The sequence below is a fragment of the Schistocerca americana genome, chromosome 3, assembly GCF_021461395.2.
Source record: "Schistocerca americana isolate TAMUIC-IGC-003095 chromosome 3, iqSchAmer2.1, whole genome shotgun sequence".
NCBI lineage: Eukaryota > Metazoa > Arthropoda > Insecta > Orthoptera > Acrididae > Schistocerca > Schistocerca americana.
This window is the reverse complement of record NC_060121.1, coordinates 625,426,140-625,445,872: the sequence shown is the minus strand read 5'-3', so window position 1 is coordinate 625,445,872 and position 19,733 is coordinate 625,426,140. Positions and strand designations below refer to the sequence as shown.

The 19,733-nt window shown below is 38.8% G+C and overlaps 1 protein-coding gene across 1 annotated transcript; it reads left to right on the top strand.

The window, feature by feature from the left end:
• Positions 1 to 473: 473 nt before the first annotated feature.
• LOC124606809 lies at positions 474 to 19,355 on the top strand. The gene is made up of 8 exons (XM_047138876.1): positions 474 to 612; positions 1,722 to 1,897; positions 13,595 to 13,684; positions 14,103 to 14,279; positions 14,479 to 14,730; positions 15,149 to 15,485; positions 16,713 to 17,041; positions 18,557 to 19,355. The coding sequence occupies exons 2-8, from the start codon at positions 1,748 to 1,750 to the stop codon at positions 18,800 to 18,802; spliced, it is 1,581 nt and encodes a 526-aa protein (XP_046994832.1). The 5' UTR covers positions 474 to 612; positions 1,722 to 1,747; the 3' UTR covers positions 18,803 to 19,355.
• Positions 19,356 to 19,733: the final 378 nt, after the last annotated feature.

Sequence of the window (19,733 nt, the reverse complement as noted above, 5' to 3'; positions counted from 1 at the left end):
ATGACAAAAGGTGTAATGACCTCGAAAACTGTCCCATGTATAGAGTGTGGTCTACACTTTGTCTGCTGTTTGTGGTCCTCTTACAATTCGAAGCTTTTTCAATTTGGTAATTGTTTCACTTTGTGTACTAAAATACGTTGCCTATATTGCGATTGTGACTGTAGCGTTTGGGAAGGTATATTAAAATTAGTCGCGGTCACCCAACTTTCACGCCACTGTATCTCGTGTACGACTACAAGACACTCGTATATGTTACAACTTGGCTTCGTCGATGGAATTTCGGACGCAACACGACAAACACGTGGCGTGTGAAGCCGCTAAGACGTCATCTGAGAGCGAAAGACAATCTCAGAAGCACCTGTCGAGTGGGAGGGAAATTCCCGACCAGAGTATACTGTGCAGCGGAGACGTGTTGGCAGCCCTGCTGGCCTGCACCGCGGAGCACGCGGTGTGCGCGTGGCTTTGCGCAAGCACGGCGCAGGCCAATGGGAGGCCGCGATCGGGCTCAATATAAGTGACCGCGCGGTGGCGCGCAAGCATTGAGTTGGAAGCCTTCGCAGCGAGAGGAAGAGTGTGTTGTGCCAGTCGAAAACGCCCAGTCCTGATTCGTTGGTAAGCATACCCTGCATCGACCGTCGAACACAATACTTATTCCGTCATCCAGTCCACCGTTACCAGCGAAAATGTACCTCGAAGGCTTGCCCCAGAGAGAACACATTTCGTCTGCTGCCCTATTCCCCCATCCAGATTATGGGAACTTTCGTAAATGAATTGCTGCCCCGTTGTTTCGTCAACGCCTGCATCAACCAAGGAACTACTGCGTACAGCCCAAACTCAAACAATGTACTAAAATGAAAACATTGTTTATTTCCGCAGTACATCGACAACTTTACCCGTATTTCCTTAGGTACTCTCGAGCATCCATCGGCGATCAGCATCAAGACATTCATCACAAGAAGCGTTTCTTTAGCCTCCTTTTTCCTTGGCGGCGTAGCGGACACGTGCAGCGTTATCGATCGCGTTGGGGCCGCTGCCCTGGTGGTAAGGCAGGCAGAGTGGCACATTCCAGGCTGCTACGTGGCAGGGGAACGAATACTGACCCACAGCCACCTAGGTGCTGCGTTTGTCACGGACGCACCGGCGCTAAGCAGAAAACGCGACAGCAGCGGTATGAGCAACTGATTCTGCACTTTCACGAAACTCCAGAAGTAGTTACGTGAAGTACCGAAAGAGAGCCAGCCACGTGAACATGTTTGATTTCATTAGTGTTTGTAGTAAAAATTGCTGTTCTCATATTTTTGCCGGAATTGAAGACTAGAATGTGTACACACATTGAATTAAATTCTTCGCTCTTAGTGCAATGTGAAAGGAAGGGAAAACGGCGACTTGATTGGTTTAATAGTCTATGAATTATTTGCAGTCTAAACTTGTCAATCTTGAACAGGTGAAATAGCATTTATCAAACGGTAAATATTACCCCAGAAACCACAGCTCGGAAGAACAGCTTGCCATTTTGCACATATTGTGAATTATCTGGACTACCTTAGAAAAAATGTAGACCAATTACTTCCCCTTCCCCCCCCCCCCCCTCTCTCTCTCTCTCTCTCTCTCTCTCTCTCTCTCTCTCTCTCTCTCTCTCTCTCTCTCTCTCTCTGTGTGTGTGTGTTTTTTTTTCTCAATCGAATCTTCGCCTATAAAATAATAGTAATTTCTATTTGCAGTTGTTTCCGCCTCTGAGTTGTGAAAGATGCTGTCGCCACTAATGCTTGAAGCCGCAGCCGTAGAAGAGCAGCCCCCACCCCCTGGCTTGCAGCGCCTTTGGGCTCGGAGGGGCACCCTAACTGCCCCACCCCCTCCTGAGGAGGAATTGCTCGAGGACATTTTCCCTCCAGCACAGGTAAGTGCAGAAACTGCCTGAGAATTCGTTGATTGGAAGAGGATCGGCGAATCGAAATATGCGTAGTTCGAAGCTGTAGCGTCAGTTTTTCAGTTCCGATTCAGGAGGGGGAGGGGGGGAGGAACATTGTTAATTGTCACGGCAGTAATATTACACTTGTAGCAAATTAATGGATTTTAATTTTTGGCGAGTATTTAAGTTCTGGCTGAGCTGTGATTTTTATCCTAAGCAAACGTGTAGCCGCTGTGGAACTTCGATAATTTTTTTATAACTATTATATTTAAGGTTTGAGGAAGAATATTGAAGAGTACAGAATCGTAGAATACAGGTTGTAATGCGAACAACAGCTTCTTTATGTGCTTCCGCTACTTATTTAAAATATGTCCAGATCATACTCCTGCATACAAGGGTCTCAGATAAAATAATGTTAATAATAAACTCTTTTGCAAGGCACGTGTAATTGCTGTTCCAGCACGTCACTAGTGGAAAGCTACTTACGTTGTCTACTGCCTTAAACATCATGATTAGCTTTCGTAATTATAGTAGCACTTCCAGGCGTTATCTCAAATGGGCTTTTCATAATACCTGTCTTTGTCGACCATAGCACTCATAATCATTTATTATTTTTCCTATTCCTTGTTTTGCAATTGTGGCCAGCTACCAATTGTTTGTTCCTTTTAATAATTTTTTTTTATTGCAATCGTATTGACCACCTAGGATCACGTTAACAACTTCAGTTCCTCTTCTTCCTTTGTTGTTGTTTCCTATTTTTCCAGTATTCCCTCATTTTCTCCCCATGAAGTCTGTTCTTTTCTTCCGTCCATGTTGTTCCCGATTTTTTTATTTCTTCTGCTTTGAAAGCCTTCCAAATTTAGTATTTTGTTTTTAAAACGGTTTCTTTCTGCTATTTCTGATTCTTTGATGTTGTTTCTTTAAAGATCTTTTCTTACTTCTGTAATCCATGCTATTGTCGATTTCTTCTTCCAGAAATAGAGGAGTATTTGTTTTGTTAGTCTATTTACATCCATTCGGTAGAGATGTCCAAAAACGGTTAATCTTCGTTTGGCCATTACTTCAGATATTTTCTCTATATTTTTGTAGATCTCCTCATTACTTCTTATTTTCCAACCATCTGCAGTTTTCATTGCACCGATTATGTTCCTTTTTAATTATTGTTAGTGCTGTTGTTGCCTTTGCTTTTTGTGTATCGTAGCAAACGTAAATAATAATTTAGTAAACTTTGTAAATATTATTTCCGTCCAAGGGCATTGATGAAGGATAGACATATGCTGTTTTTATTTTCAGTTTACAGTCCGTCGTAATTATGTAAATGTTGTTTAAGATTAAAATTACTACCTCAATCGTGTTATTGGTTGTAGGAAATATACTCTAAGAAAGCAAACATACAACGCATCTGCAAGTCTTCGGACTTCTATGAAACATTCTGACGGCACAGTTGCTCCGAAATAGCTAACACGATGTGAATGCATTCCAGGCAGACTAAGCGTTTAATCACGCCGTTCCTGGAGAGGTGTCATACGGCGCGGGAGTGGTTTCTCTGCGAAGAGGGAGCGCACGTGGAGTGGTGGGGGAACGCAAGAGTCCAGAACATTCTCACGGCGGAGCGCCGCTTCCTGGCTGGAGCAGCGTGCCTTGTGGCAGTACGCTGTCTCAGTGGGTTGGGAGGGGCAGAAGGGGAGGGAGACACGAATTCATTGACTACTGTTTGAGCGATAATGAGTAAGGTCGCGGTGGGGAGGGCAGTGTGTCAGCTGGTTTATCTGGTCTGCGTGTGTACGCTTCTTCCGCATACTTCACGCTGATTGTACACACTGTATTTGTGACGCGGCGCAAGGCGATAAAGGGTAACGCCAGACCCACGTGCACAGCAGAAATATTTTACTCACACAGAGGCAGCGTTCTATAACGCATTGACAGCTTCACTTGAAGGGAACAGAAATAGCGTTACATTAAAGTTCCTGACGAGTCCTCCATCTGTTGACAGAACTGCGAACGAATTATCTAATGACATACCGGTATGTGTAAACTTAGGTTCGGGTTTCGCAAACAGTCATTTGACCTTTACGTATTGTTACGTAGCTCAAATGGTGGTTGTGCTTGCTTGCGGAGGGCGGGAAACTTAGCAGCATACATACTGGCTTGCTACGCTTGATTTCTGTACTCTTACTAGGTACTATACATCGTAAGGTTCCTTCCAATATTATTAGATTGTGCTCTTGAACAAGCGAAGATACGAGGAAGCAGGTAGAAAATGACAGCGGTTCTCAGTAACTGAACACAGCAAAAATTATCGGGTCTTGCTTTGAATCTGTCATTCAGAGTGCCCCATCCAGCAGCAATTTCTGGGTGGTACAAGAGTTGCACTCCAAATCCAGGAAGCGACGAAGGAGATTCGGTATCATGACAGAAGGATCGAACATTAAGAATAGACGTGACAAATCTGAAGGCAGCGGTAAATATTAACATTTGTCATGCAGCTACATCTTTTATCTCCGCAAATGTTTTGTGTTTGTGAAAAACATTACATTAATACTTGTTCCATAGATCATGAGTACGACATTTCGTAATGACGTGGAACGTGTCACTTTAAAATAAAGTTTTCTTTACAGGATATATTTTTTATTTATTTTTTTAATTGCTACTTCTACTCAATATATGAATTTTGAGATATGAAGGAGTTGTCATTCAGAAATTCTATTACTTTGTTTTTAAATGCTGTTTGGCTATCTGCCGAACTTGTAATGCTGTTTGGTAAATGACCAAAGATTTTTGTGGTAGCGTAATTCATCACTTTCTGAGCCAAAGTCAGATTTAACCCAGAATAGTGAATATCATCCTTTCGTCTAGTGTAGTAGCTATGTACTTCACTATTTCTGGAGTGGGGTGGTTGCTAACAGTTTCATAAGTGAATGTATGCATTGCGAAGATACTGTGACTATCGGGATTTCCTTAAGTAAATGTATGCAAGGTGATCTTGGATGGGCGCCATCTGTTATTCTGACTACACGCTTTTGTAAGATGAATTACCCCAAAATATAATGCCATAGGAAAGAATGCATGAAAATAGGTACAGTAGGCTAATTTACTGACATGTATATCACCAAAATTTTCAATAACCCTAAAAGCATGAATAACTGAACTAAACGTTTCATAAGTTCAGCGTGTTTCTTCCAATACAATCTTGTCATTGATGCACTCGCCTAGAATGTTGAATGTTCTGCCATAGCAACGGACTTACTTTCAAAATCTATATTGATCAATGGTGTTATGTCATTTACTATACAGAGCTACATATGCTACGTTTTCTCAAAATGCAGGGAGTTCATTTGCAGAGGACGTCCTAACAATTTTCTGAAAGACGTAGTTTACAAGTTATGTTTGTTGGGTGTGATTACTATACTTGTGCCATTGCAGGTCATTAATATGTATTATAACGCTTGCTTAAAAACGCATAAACACATCAATTTTGGAACGCCTTGTATAATTACCCGCCCCCATTTCCCCCTCCCTCCACTAGTCTGTAATTTTGACAGTAGTGAGCCGATTCTTAGGTCAGAGTTAAGGGACTTAGAGCAATGAGAGATTTTTAAGGTCGTTGATTACTATTCTTTGTAGCTGTTTCAATGTAAAGGTGTTTCCCCTAATCGATTAGGAAAGCAGGAATTAGTGCGGAACAGACTGCGCGTATGTGCATTGAAACTTAATGGCATTACTGCCTCCTGCGATTTCTATCATCAGTTTAAAGTCGCTGTACGTACGGCAAAGCGCAATGGCATCTTTGTCTCGAAAGTGTCTCACAACTGCGGTAGATCACTTACGGTACTTTGCTCTAAAACAGCCAAACTACGTTACTTCTAAGACTGCTGAGAGCGGCATTAGGTTTTACGAAACGATTTCTGTTTCTAACAAGACACTAAGATAGTCTAAGGTAAAAATTTGCTGAACTATGTTAGCTACTATGAAGCGACAACAGCCAAAGATACAATTTTCTTAGTTTTTTCCAAGTTTCAAATCGATGCGTTGTAGCGTCGTGAAAGGCTCTTCTTGCATCAAATTTTAGTACATTAAATTGTCTCATTTTATAACCTAGTAACTAGAAACGTAATGCCGGAACTGCCAAATGCACAGACTTAGGACCTAATGATCATGTACAGCCTATATGGAACTAAACAGTAGTCCCTCAGTGGTAGTTCTTTCCAGGGAAGAGAATGGACATTCTGGTTTAATGCCTGGACTGGAACGGCCAGGGAAAGGACCGTTATCCCTTGTGGCGGCGGGCGATAGGCACAAAAACCGCCTCCCTCTGCCTGTCCATTGTGGGCTGCATTCCTGGAGCGCGCTTGCCAGCATTGCACTGAAAGTATTTCTTGCCATCTTGTTTCCCTACCAAAAGACTAAAACCACGTTTTGCACACGCTCGCTCAGATTACTGGAACCAGGCCAGCACTTCTCCACCTTTGTTTCAAGCGTTTCTGAGCTAGACGCTAACGGCTTCGGATGAACTGACTTACCCCAGTTTTTCTGTTTGGACAAATACTGTTATTGTCGAAACTTCCGTCGTTGAGGTCGGATGGTTTCCGACTTCGTTTCTCCTGAATACGAGTGTAGATAGTATTTGTACTGCCTTCCTAAATCGACATCAGTTAACAAGTTGGGTTGTTTTATTAGACAGATGCAGGTCTTGATGTGCGAAACCTCGAGATAGTTAGGCAAAGCTCCAGCTGCTTGGCGCCAGTGAGGTATACTGAGTTCAGGGAGCTAGTTTTCTGTCACTAATCCGAAGTCATCTTTAATCTTCGCATGTGGAAACCACACTTAAAACTAAGAAGACGTTCTGTTTTTGTTGGCGCCGGTTAGCTCACGTGTCAAAATTCACCTAAATATAACTGGCGCCTGTAAAACGTGAGACACATCCGAACTGATTGCTGGCAAGATGCTTGGCCAACGTCCCTCCTTGCGTAACATTCTCGACTGCGTTACAGAGGCCTTCTCGGTACTGAAATATGTAATACTGCATCTTTAAGGATGAATTGTTTCCGTCAACTGGTTACATCTGACATTCCAAAGACATTGCGTAGTCTCGTACTTATCATAGTTCAACGAATTTTGTTGGATGGGAGTCAGTGCACCACGGTGTTTCTGGAATGTTTTTAATACCGATTGTTTCGCTCTATTACTTTGGAATATTCTTTCGCTTTGGTATGCAGAACAGGACAGAAACTACTTGCAATAAAGTGTGACCTTGCCAGCGTCACATATCTTACAAGTTGGCACAGTGGATAGGCCTTGGAAAAACTGAACATAGATCAATCGAGAAAACAGGAAGAAGTTGTGTGGAACCTTGAAAAAATAAGCAAAATATACAAACTGAGTAGTCCATGCCGAAGATAGGCAACAAAATGGATCGTGTGAGCTCAGGAATGTCGTGGTCCCGTGGTTAGTGTGAGCAGCTGCCGAACGAGAGGTCCTTGGTTCAAGCCTTCCCTCAGGTGAAAAATTTAAATTTTTATTTTCAGTTTATGTGACAAACGCTTATGTTTTCATCACTTTTTTGGGAGTGATTATCACATCCACAAGAAAACCTAAATCGGGCAAGGTAGAAGAATCTTTTTACCCATTCGCCAAGTGTACAAGTTAGGTGAGTCGACAACATATTCCTGTCATGTGACGCACATGCCGTCACCGGTGTCGTATAGAATATATCAGACGTGTTTTCCTGTGGAGGAATGGGTTGACCTATGACCTTGTGATCAAATGTTTTCGGTTCCCATTAGAGTGGCACGTCCTTTCGTCTACTAATCGCACGGTTTTGCGATGCGGTCGCAAAACACAGACACTAATTGTCTATGTTGCACATGGACTACTCAGTTTGTATATTTTGCTTATTTTTTCATAGTTCCATACAACTTTTTCCTGTTTTCTCGATTGATCTGTGTTTAGTTTTTCAAAACCTATCCAATGTGCTAACTTATAACTAAATCCGAGGGGCGTGCGATGGGGAGGTTCCCTTGTTAGTCAAAATTTGTTGCTGTAAGTAAATGTCATTAATGACATTGATCATTCACTGTGTTTATAGATAGAATTAACGAAAGTAAATGACCAGCAAGGGAATGTAATCGAATTACATCCAGTGATGCTGAAAAGGATTTAATAGGAAATAAGACGCGGAAAGTAGTAGACGACTTTTGCTATTTGGGGAGCGACTGACGATGACACAACTACAGAAGTATAATATGCAGACTTGCTGTAGCAAGAAAAACATTTTTAAAAAAGAGGTTGTAATATCTAATGTAGATTAAGGCCTAGGAAGTCTGTACTAAAAGTTTTGCCTGGAACGTAGACTTGTACGAAAATAAAACATGGGCGACAAAGAAATTTATTGCTTAAATTGACTAAAGCAAGGGATCGGCTGAGACGACAAATCCTTAAGCAGCAAGGAAGCAACACGGCATAATTATCACAATTCGCAGATTAAATGAAAGTTGGTGAAATAAAGTAGACTACGCATCGTGGCTGGTACATTGAAAATTTGAGACTACTGCAGCAGAATGAAGCTTTTATATCTAACGCCGGCCTAAAACTGCCTACATTTTCTATGATGTACATATTGAATATGGCGCTATTGATTACGGTAACTGACAAAGCATTTGCAAAGTGGTGGCATAAAAATTCCGTAAAGGTTAAACCAATGGCGTGGTGTACTACATGTAACACGATTAAAGTATCGCTGAAGTTTTCGGAGAATTGGCCGGTTGGTGGTTCGGATTAAGATTCCAGAAAACTGATAATTTGGCAGCAGATCGTACAGACTTCCCATAGGAAGTCAAATATTGTGGAAGTGGAAGTCGTTGAGACCATTAGATGCAGAATCTCTGTGGGAGAGAGAATTATTGAAAAGTTATTGACCCGCTGTAAATTTTGGATGCGAGTTTACTCAGGTAGTTGGCGATGATAATCTCTGGTTGACCATAATCCATACTTAATCGATTCACCGTCGTGAGATATTGAATAATGAGTGAATCGCACAATATTCCGGCGAATATTGATACCCTTTATGTCTTTGCCGCACACAAAGTGGCCTTTTCTTCTCCTGCCCTAGTAAAGGAAAATTAACATTTCTTTTATTTGCTTCCATTGTCAATCCTGTACTGGTGAACGGTACCGTTATCGAAACAAAGACAAAGTAAAATAGAAAGCGAACTGGCTAGATCAAAACGCCGGAAACTTTACATTCTGGGCTATAACAAAGAAACGTAAATAACTATTTTGCAACCAGTGCTAATGATTCCCCGTTTAAATATTGTGAAAATTGCTAGTGTGACTTTCAACTCAAGAGTCAAAATGACTTCCATAAAAGCCGTAAGTTCCTCTTATGTTGTAAAGAACACAAAAATGAACTCAGAGCATTTCATAGAGAGAGATGCCAGTAGTTCTGAGAGAGACAAAAGAAAAGAACAGAAAGTACTGCTGAGTTCATGCGTCGCATCCTGTCACTTTGGATCGAAATTAATAGTAGTTTAACTAATCGCTCCACGTTGGTCCTTAATCGTTATTGAAGTGCGACAAATCACAATTGCTGGTGAGAATCTACCCATAACGAGTCGGCGCAGGGGAGAAACCTAATAGTCTCCATTTTGCAATAAGAAGCAGGTTGCTAAGGAAGATGGAAAAGAACACAGTTCGCCTAATAGTTATTGCTCAAGTTCCCATAACTGCCACGTTAGTAGTTGTCTTAGTGAAGACAAGCTAACAGGAATTTATTACCCTAATTGAGAGAGCTTAAGACAGTTATGATAAAGCACATTTTAATGTGCTTTATGCTTATATGTGGTTAAAAAGACATCGTTTGACGATTCGCCGTTTGTCATATACTGATCCGTTTAATGCAAGAGCAGAGTAAGTTACTCAGCTAGACATTATGCTATATTTCTACTATATTAAGAGGTACTGAAGGTATATATTTGCTAGGGCCAAGCACTTGATGAGAATAAATTTAGTAATTAGCAGTAGGCATTATGTATAGTGACCAGTGTGGACACTTAACCGTTACGCCGGAAACCCCAGACAAGCATGTTATGAATAGCAGCGTTAGGACGCCAGACATTTGCACGTCAGTGTTCGGTAGGCGGCATGCATCCGATTTTTGACCCCGTGAAAGATGGAGGGGAGGCTACATCATATTAAACACCCCCACCATTATGGAGTGATGCACTGCTGTATTACATGCAGCGAATAACAATGATCCCTGCTGGTATACCCCATTTCTAAGTGTACAAAATCTCGTGTACAGGTATGTATCACTGTTTTTAATTTCTGTTCAAAAAAGCGTTACATCTACAATTCAAATACGTCATGTTGTAAAGTAAACACGGCACTAGGAGCAGTACAGGGAAATACTGTATGATTTAGAGCAGACTGGTATATAAAAGAATGAAATGTGAAGAGTAACATATGAAAAACAGAACCATACCATCAAATAAATAGACATATGACTGAAGTCAAACAGCAATATTAATTTTTCATTTTCCTTTCTTGTGTAAGCTTCTGTCGCTGATTGTTCTGATGCTGTAATTTTATATGTTCTGAATATGTTGCTACGAGTTTCACTATGAAACAGATTCAGGAATTAAGGCTCAGAATCATTAGCAGAGTTAGACATCCATAACAGCACACCTTTCCTGTGAAATGAAATGTGAACGAGTAATATGTTATTGCCGGCCGGAGTGGCCGAGCGGTTCTAGGCGCTACAGTCTGGCACCGTGCGACCGCTACGGTCGCAAGTTCGAATCCTGCCTCGGGCATGGATGTGTGTGATGTCCTTAGGTTAGTTAGGTTTAATTAGTTCTAAGTTCTAGGCGACTGATGACCTCAGAAGTAAAGTCGCATAGTGCTCAGAGCCATTTTTGAATATGTTACTTGGCTAACATGTACCAGTTATTTTTTTCAGTGTTAGGTACAGTACACTTATCGTTATGAGATTACTGGTTCTTCCTAAAGAAATGAGAACATTTAATACTGAAATGAAGGAGTGTCCATGACAAATTGCACGATATGGAGCAATTGTAGACTTTCAGCTGGCTCTGAGTATTATAAACACTTAGTAAAGTACAGCCATTTATATGAAGTTCTGACATTTCTTAATTCCAGAAACTTGTTTTTTGTGTAGCCTACCTATAACACCAATTTGAATCACAGAGTGTGATGTAGTAAATTAAGTAGACTTTGGGTGAATTCACTTTGCATATGTTAATATTACTACCAAGTTATCGAAATATTTTAATAGAGTATGTTCAATCTATGAAACCTCCTGTGGAATGTTTTCTTTTCTTTTCTCTCTCTCTCTCTATTATTATTATTTTTTAAACATGTACTGTAAAACTTGCACATCAAAGATGAGCATAATTGTGTGCCACATACAGTCCTGTTCTGTGTTCATTATTAATTAGGCTAGGATAATTCATGTATAGGAAAGAGGTACAACAAACATACTAATAGAGCTGAAATAAAAAATGGTTTACAGTTTTATAGTTATTGATTGTGGAAAAAAACATTAAGAAATTTTTGTAACTTCTTTGGACTTCAGCATAATTATAATGCAGTAAAACTTGTGAATAATGGACATCTATAGGGATTCACTTAAATAGTGTCTCATACTGAATATAGAAAAGTATTGTATTATGTTATACTACAGAAGTAAATTAGTAGACAAGTATCTTTATTGAAGCTCAGTACTGCATTAACAAGTCCACTCACACTAGTATAATTCAGGCTTAAAATTTTTCATGCATTCTGGGATGTTGATTTGAAATAATCATGTATAACTTTCCTGAGACAGAGTGCCATTTATACTTGTCTTCTCAGTATGTTTCAACTGCTAACATTAAACTCATTCTCTCTTCATAACTTCTTATTAAAATTTTCTTACATCTTCGGATATCTGTTTACTTGAAAGTGGATCAAAGTGCGGTTCAGCTACATCATTATCATCTGCATCCTCTTGCCCATTCTTGACAATGATGAAGCACTTGTATGAGTTCACTTATGGTAGTTTGTGAACTTCCTGTGAACAGTCCCTCATTGATAATATCACATCCCTCAGGTCCATCAAATTCCTCTATTAAAGTCTGAAGTTGATGCTCATGTTTCTTTGACACCATCATCAATTAATAAAGCATGATCATAAAAATGAATGCTGCCTTCTTTAAACCATTGCTGATTGTAGTAGATGTTACTTGTTTCGAGGCAGAAGAAATCCACAGAAGTGCGTCCAATACACCGACGGATTTTGTGAGTTTGTATCCAGATTCGACATTGTCCATTCAAGACAAAATGTGTGTCAACACTTTTCGCCTGTTGAACACTTTTGAAAATTGAATATCCCCTTATCCAGTGTTTGGCAAGGTGAAGCTGAATTTGGCTTCAGAAAGGTTATTTTCACATTTTCTAATGCTGTCTCGCTATGAGATGTGGTGTTATCCATAAACAGAATCACTTTCCTCCTTAATCTTTCCATTCTTCCATCTTAAATGCCAGCAACTATTTGTCATTATTGCTCTCATCATCCAAGATTGTTCACTAGCATACCACACCATGTTCATTTTACTCAGATCAATACCCTTGAAACATTTTTGCTTTGCAGCCTTACTAATAATTAAAGGCTTTTAAAATTTGTCTGTCACATTAACATGGAGTGGAAGTGAGTCGTTCTTTCAAAATTTTGTCTCCTGGACAGTTTCACTTTTGAATGCCACTGTTTCTGAAGAAAAGACCAGTCTTGTGACAGTTTAGATTTTTGTTTCTTGATAACCTCACAAATTCCTGCTACCCATTTTTTGCATCTCCGATATGTTTTTGTCCACTGAACTGGGTTCACCACACACACTTAGAAAAGGGGTGCTATGTTGGTCCTAAATTTGTCAAGACAAGGTACAGATGCTTTAAAGTTATGAAGTTCTAACTCCAGGGTGATTGAGAGTACTTTCCTGTGGATTAGTGCCCCATTAACTAGCAAGTTAATGCTGTGAGTATGACAGAACCATTCAAAACTCAAATTACAAACTTTTAAGCCCGATGTGTTGGTAAGATTATCATTTCTAGTCCACAATTTTACAATGTCCTTTTTGTTTCTTAAAATGTTACTGATGTGTGTCTTTTCCAACAGCAAACCTCATGGCCATATCTCTTAACACTGAGCTTTTCATTTTTGTAGGTTCTGATGATACCAACCTTTTCATTCGGCCTTAACCATTTCCATTTTTATGACATCTTAGCACAATAGAACGTAAGTTCTCTTCCTTGAAGACAGGAACAGTAGGCATTTTTAACTTACAGAATCTTCAGATGCATGATAATGATTATCGTCTTTTAGTTTACAACCATCTTTTTCTTTCACACTGTCCGTTACATGCAAGCTCTAATTGCTGTTGGGGTTTATATTGCAATGTTTGTGTACACTATTAAGAATGTCAACTATTCAGAAGAGTTTTACCATAAGTGCTAATGTTATTTTCCAGGGGAATTTTATAACGTCCACTATTGGGAAATGTCTGTTAAGGAGAAGTTACCATCTAGTAATAATTGACAGTTTACCAACTTTCTGTTGGAACTGTAATGTTAAGACTGCTCAGCCTCATCTAATGCATGCAAACACAAAAGTGAGCTGTAAAACTTTTACAGGCTGAAGATGAACTGCCAGTGAAGCCACGCTGTTGCAGCCCACAACCTGTTCATGCTGCTCCTCAGTTGTGTGAAATTTGTCAGGGAAAGGTAAGAATCCATCAGGTTGTTATATAGGTATATTTTAAAATGTTGTTTAATCTTTTATTTCTCTAATGGAAGTACTGAATTGAATGCTATTTATTTCTTGCTGGAACCCAGGGTTAGGGAGTATTGTGATCCTCCACAATTAACTCTGCAGACAGCCTTGTAAGGTTTCTCCAACGCCTTACAAGTGCCTGTGCGTGTAATTGCTAGTTTCACTCTGGTTTCCCCTCAACAAGTTTTGAGCTTGATAAGATCTTTCAGAAAAATCAGCTGAAATTATCCCTCATGTTGACAATTCAGTAATGCACATAGCGTAGGTGTACATTTGTAAATACTAATTTAACCCGTGTGAAATTTTATGATTGAAGTTAGTTTTGGCAGTGTTCTCCAGCCTAGCTACAAAAATTGATTCTTGTTTCAGGATGCATATATTGAAAAGAGTCAGTCGCTGTATCTAGATGGCGCAGTTCTGCGAGACATTCCAGCTCGCTATGTTATACCTGCTCTCAAACCACATGAGATTCCAGCTGTGGGAGTATGGGTAGATCCTCGTATAGTGCCAGGATTCCGATACAGAGTCCATCCTCTGTCATCCCAGGTACAAATGCAAAAAAAAAATTAATTTTAAAAAATGTTACAAATGTGCCAAACAAATGCTGTAAATATTCCAGATACTTCTGGAATAATATTAAATTCAATGAATCTCTCTCACTTCTGCCAAAGGAGAATAAGTCATGTACATTGCTTTGTATCTAGAACTGAACCTTTCTTGAAAAATGTTGTAAATATCTTTCCAGAGCACTAGAAGGCAAAAGTATCTGTTCGGTGGTAGAGCACTTGTGTTGGAAAGCATTGGCCGAGGTTATTCACGAAGATTAACATTCCAAGCTGATGAAAATAATCTCAATGAAAACTGTAATTACTTCTGGGCTGATTCAAACCCTGAGGGATTTGCTTTCGAAATAGAAGCAGTGTCTGCTGGAGACAAATTCACCTTGCATGATGCCAACCATCTTCCAATTGCTTCACTTGAAGTTCTACAGTGTCAGGTAATTCTTAGTGAAGGATTTAACCATTTTTATTGTATGTTTGATGCAAAGTATTTTTTCGGAAGTTTGTTAAAATTTTTCTTAGCTTAAAAGCATTTTGCTTACAGTAATTGGTGAAATTTAAAATGCCTTGGTAAATCTTGCAAGTGCAATCACTTATAAGCTCAATGTTAGTGGAAGGGCAATTTTGCAGAAATTCCTTAACCAGTTTATATGAATTTCACTGGATTTCATTTAATCTTATACAATACAGAGTCGCCAACAATAATGTAAGGATATAATTCATTCAGATATGACTGTTGGTTTAGCAAAAATGTCTTTGAAGAAAGTTCTTCAGTACAGTTCATTAAAATATGTGCATAGATTTGGAATGCATCTCAAAAAATGTGCTAAAAATGTATCCCTAATTGTGTTTCAGAAACCACAAGAAGAAGTAAGACATACTGTTCTTGATGATGGTGTGGTAGAGAAGACCATTCGTGTACGTGCATTGTGTAAGGCAGAATGGTTCGATGATGGTCAAGCTCCACCAGTAGTGCCTGTGGATGGTCTGGCAGTAGTAACCAGATCACGAGGTGCAGCAGCTGCCAATGTGGTTCGCCTTACTGATGTGCGTGTTGGCAGTCACCACAAACGTGGTTTCACATTGGAGCCAGGAGTGGACGAAAGACTGAGGTGCATCACTGTACGCTGTGATGACATTCCTACTGCCTATACTGTCACAGGACTTGAGGCTTATGAACTCCCTGTAGTAGGTGAGTATGTCATTAATTCAGTAATAGTTTTGGTGGTAAGACAAATGTAGCTCTGTCTAATGGTTTTAGGAAAAGTAAGGTACGATTCTTCTTTATTCATCCATTGTCGTGTAGTGTGTCTGGGGGGAAATTACTGCACATGCCTTAATTTCAAAGACTGAAGTTACTGTAAGACTTCTTTTTCAATCATATTTGAGATCAAATGCTGAGAATAAATACAGGTAAATCCTGATTATGTGCAAATCTATCCTAAGGCACTCAAACCAATAAAAATGAATTTTTGTGTTGCATTTGCTCTTCTAAAGCACAAATAAGAACTTGTCATAGACTTTTGAAACTGACAGTAGCTACCAGTTTTTTTCCCCCCTAGTGTATGCACCACAATTCAAACAAAGTATCCTGCATTGGCTGTATTACTGCATAGTACCCAATGATATCTTAGACCATTGTAGCAGGTATTAGCCAAGTATTGATACTGAATTTTGCAACATGCTCAATTCTGTAGTGTGCAACACTTGCGTGGTCCTCACTATAGCAGAAATGAGGTATATCAAGTGAACACCAATCAATTAGGCTTCAGTACATCATTGTCTGCACAAATGAATGTAATGCAGCAGGAGCCATCATTGGTTTGATGTTGGGGCATATTGGACATATAGTCCACATCACAGTAAACTGGTAAACTTTGGTGACCAGAAAAAAATCTTGCACACAATTTTCCATCATAATTTTCCTTGAAGCTGAACTAAGACATGAAAAACTGTGTATAAGTCAGCAATTATAATAAAAATTTCTGTCTGGATCACACTATTATCAATCATAAGACATTTACCTTCACCAACACATTTAAGCTAGTTAGCTGGAGGAAAAGATTGGTTCTTATTCTTTTTCCTCATAGATTTTTAGATATTGCTTTGATTAATGTTTTCAGTGTACATGTTTTACATAAACTGAAATTCAGGTAGAACTATGAAATTAAACTTCAAAGAATATTTATGCAGATAATTAGTTCTCATTCAAATCCTACAGTTTGTCTTGTGCCACTTAGTGTTGAGACTATAGTTACCAAAGGATGCTTCCACTATACTTCAACAGTAATTTAGATGTTACCATAGAGAGAGAGAGAGAGAGAGAGAGAGAGAGAGAGAGAGAGAGACCAACCGACTGACCTTGTTTCTATTCTATGTTGAAGCTACAGAAGAAATTTCATTTCATTTTTGTTCATAGGTACATACGTTGACCCACGTATTGCACCTGGATTCTGTTACCGTGTACGCCCAGCTGGCAGCAAGAGGCACTTGTTCGGTGGACGTGCCCTTCGCTTGCTTAATATAGGCATGGGGTATGGAAAGAGAATAACATTTGCACCTGATCCTGACAACCTCAATGAACCAGCAAACTATTTCTGGAGTGATTCTCATCCAGATGGTGTGGGTTTTGAGCCAAGAGCTGTGCACACGGGTATGAGGTTTGCTGTTGTGGCAGATGGACAGCGTGTGGGGGAGGCTTCTGTGTTCAGAGCTGATGCGGCTCAGCAGGAGGAGAAGCAAGAGCTGGTAAGTGACTAGTTGCTTGTTCACTCAGTTTATATGTTCCTCATTAATTAAGTAGTTAAAGAAAATGGTTTTTATATTTTCATATGACATGTCCTGGGAGACTTACCTCTGCATATCTGATTTCCTTGTGTTATGATCACAATATTCTGAATACTTTTTCCAATGAGTAACTGTTTGTTTCATAGCCATAACACAGTAAAAATGAAATGTAATAACATAACTGTATTATATCGTATCTAATTTCCTTCATGACTTCAGGCTTCACTATTATTCCTGTTTCATCAGTATTCATTGTTAAAATTGGCTGTTAAGAATCATCTGCTATTGGTTTCTTTTATACAAACATTAATGATCTCTGAGAAAGTAGGTAACTCTTGTCTTAAACGGGAGAATGTATTTTGGCAAAGATTAATTATCCAGTCATAGTAACGAATTGAAGCAAGTCACCACAATTTTCATTTTGCATTCAGTCATAAGGAAGGGAAGGGATGTTGTTTATAACAGACACAGAGGTGGAAGTAGTCAAAATGAAAACTTTAGCTCTGTATTGTTTATCATCTGTCAGTTTCCTCAGTGTGTTATTTTGGAAAAAATGAAATGTGAAGGTACATTGAGCACAAGTTATTTACTTACAAATAATTTAACTTATAACTTGGCAGGTATTTATGTGCAGTAAAATGTGAGAAGTTGCGTAGCAATGAGTAAAGAGATTCTGTTTCTATTACCAGATTTTTTGCGAGATAATGCTCCTATAAGGTATTTCCTGCAGCAAATGGCTTACACAAATCATTAACTGCATGTTCAGGGCTTGGTGAAGACTGTGGGAAGGAAGGACTGATTTTACTTCACTCCTGACTTTTTCTATTAACTGAGCAGTAATGATTCTCTTCCACTATTACATATTAACATTAAGTCCATGAAATTGCCTGAACTGTAAAATCAGTGACCATTTCAGAAAACACAACAAATTACACAAACAACTGCTTATTTACAAAGGAACACTGTGATGGTTGATTATTATTCCAGTGTTAAGTTGCTCTGTATTTCCATAAATTCTCTACAAACTATCACCAGGAACTACAATTTGTTACCTATATGAACATGTTCCAATCCCATAACTTTAGCCTTTTAAAATGATCACTGTTGGATTTTTAAAAAAAATTCTTCGTTAACTTCTACCATTTAAATAGTTTATTTTAAATTGTTACAACAATCGTCGTGCTGTAAACATTCATTCACTGGCACCATTACATTTGTGTTAGTTGTGGAATTATTGTTGACTTATTCACACTTGTCCTGTGACTTGGGCACTATGTGAAAGTGATGTAATGACAGTCCTGGAATGCTTCACATACATCATCATCATCATCATCATCTTTTTCAAACTTGCAATAATGACACAAATTGAGCTGTGGAGTGGACTTCCCTTTTGTTTTCTTGGGCTTTGGAGCACAAATGTAAACATGTTTGCAAATATATTTAACTCATGCTCTAACACTTTTTTTCTTTTTTCAGGTAAAGCTCGGTAATAAGACTGCACTTACAAAATATATTCATGTGGATGTGACATGTCATGTGTCTTTGTCCTTGACTGATGCACCAGAGCCCCACGTTATGAGAGTATCAGGGACTGCTATTATTAGACGTGATCCTGGTCAGACTGAAGCCAAGCTAATTAAAGTGGAAAATGTTGGGCTGTCGTCACAACTCAACATTCTCTTTGTGATTCAAGAAACTCACCTGGAGTTTCATCCATTGTGAAGATTACATCCACAGTTATCTATTATGGATTGTTTTACAATGCAGTAAATTTTGAATCAGTATTCTGAAATCACTATGAAATAAGTCTGCTTAAATTTTTAATTGCAACATCTCAGAATTATTTATCTTTTTGTATTTAATGCATGTTAAAACTAGAGGACATATAAATTTCTCTGTTGCTAATGATCTGAAATGTAATTGCCTAAAATATTTATGTATCCAAATTATAACCTGAAAGATGATGTGTGAGTGGTGTTTCTCAATGTTGTTACTACAGGCATATCGTTTTAAGCCTAATCATTCCATTTTGAAATACAGCAAAAATATCAGTTATATTATCAATGAAAACTATTGTATTTTTCAGTGTTAGTAACAAGAGGAAGTACTGGCATGAGAACTGGTTAAGAACTTTACGGCAGTTGATTCCAATTTTTGGTTGGAATTTTCAGTATAACCAGTTCTTTATAAATGTCTTGTTTTGAAAGTTAAATATTTGTACTGAAAACAGTGCATGCTCAATATATTATTTATTTTTCTGTGGCCTACACATTTATTGTACACATTTATTGTACTTTTTGAGCTGTTTTGTTGCATTGACTTTTAATTTAATGACAGTATGTTGCCCAAATCAGTGTTTTTACGTTTTGATCTGTATAACTGTTTTGTACAAATAAAGTTGGATAAAAGCAAAGTTTAATCTTTAAGTTTATTTGGTATTATACTTCCTGTATCCTGCCAGTCCTTGAACATCAGTTCATATAAAATCTGTTGTGATGGGTAAGAACAATAATTAGTGTACCTAAATCATGTCAGATGTTTGTACTGTGTAGGGGGTAAACAAAATCCAGGCTTGGAAAATGCACCATATCTGGTAGACTGGTTCAATTACAATTAGTGGATCAATCTACATAGATAATGTTGTATGTCCTTA

Bases quoted from the DNA above. Each gene is read 5' to 3' on its own strand.
- LOC124606809 (XM_047138876.1), top strand. From the start codon at position 1,748: ATGCTGTCGCCACTAATGCTTGAAGCCGCAGCCGTAGAAGAGCAGCCC. The intron at 13,685-14,102 runs GTAAGAATCCAT...TTCTTGTTTCAG, and splicing joins GTGAAATTTGTCAGGGAAAG to GATGCATATATTGAAAAGAG. The intron at 14,280-14,478 runs GTACAAATGCAA...ATATCTTTCCAG, and splicing joins TCCATCCTCTGTCATCCCAG to AGCACTAGAAGGCAAAAGTA.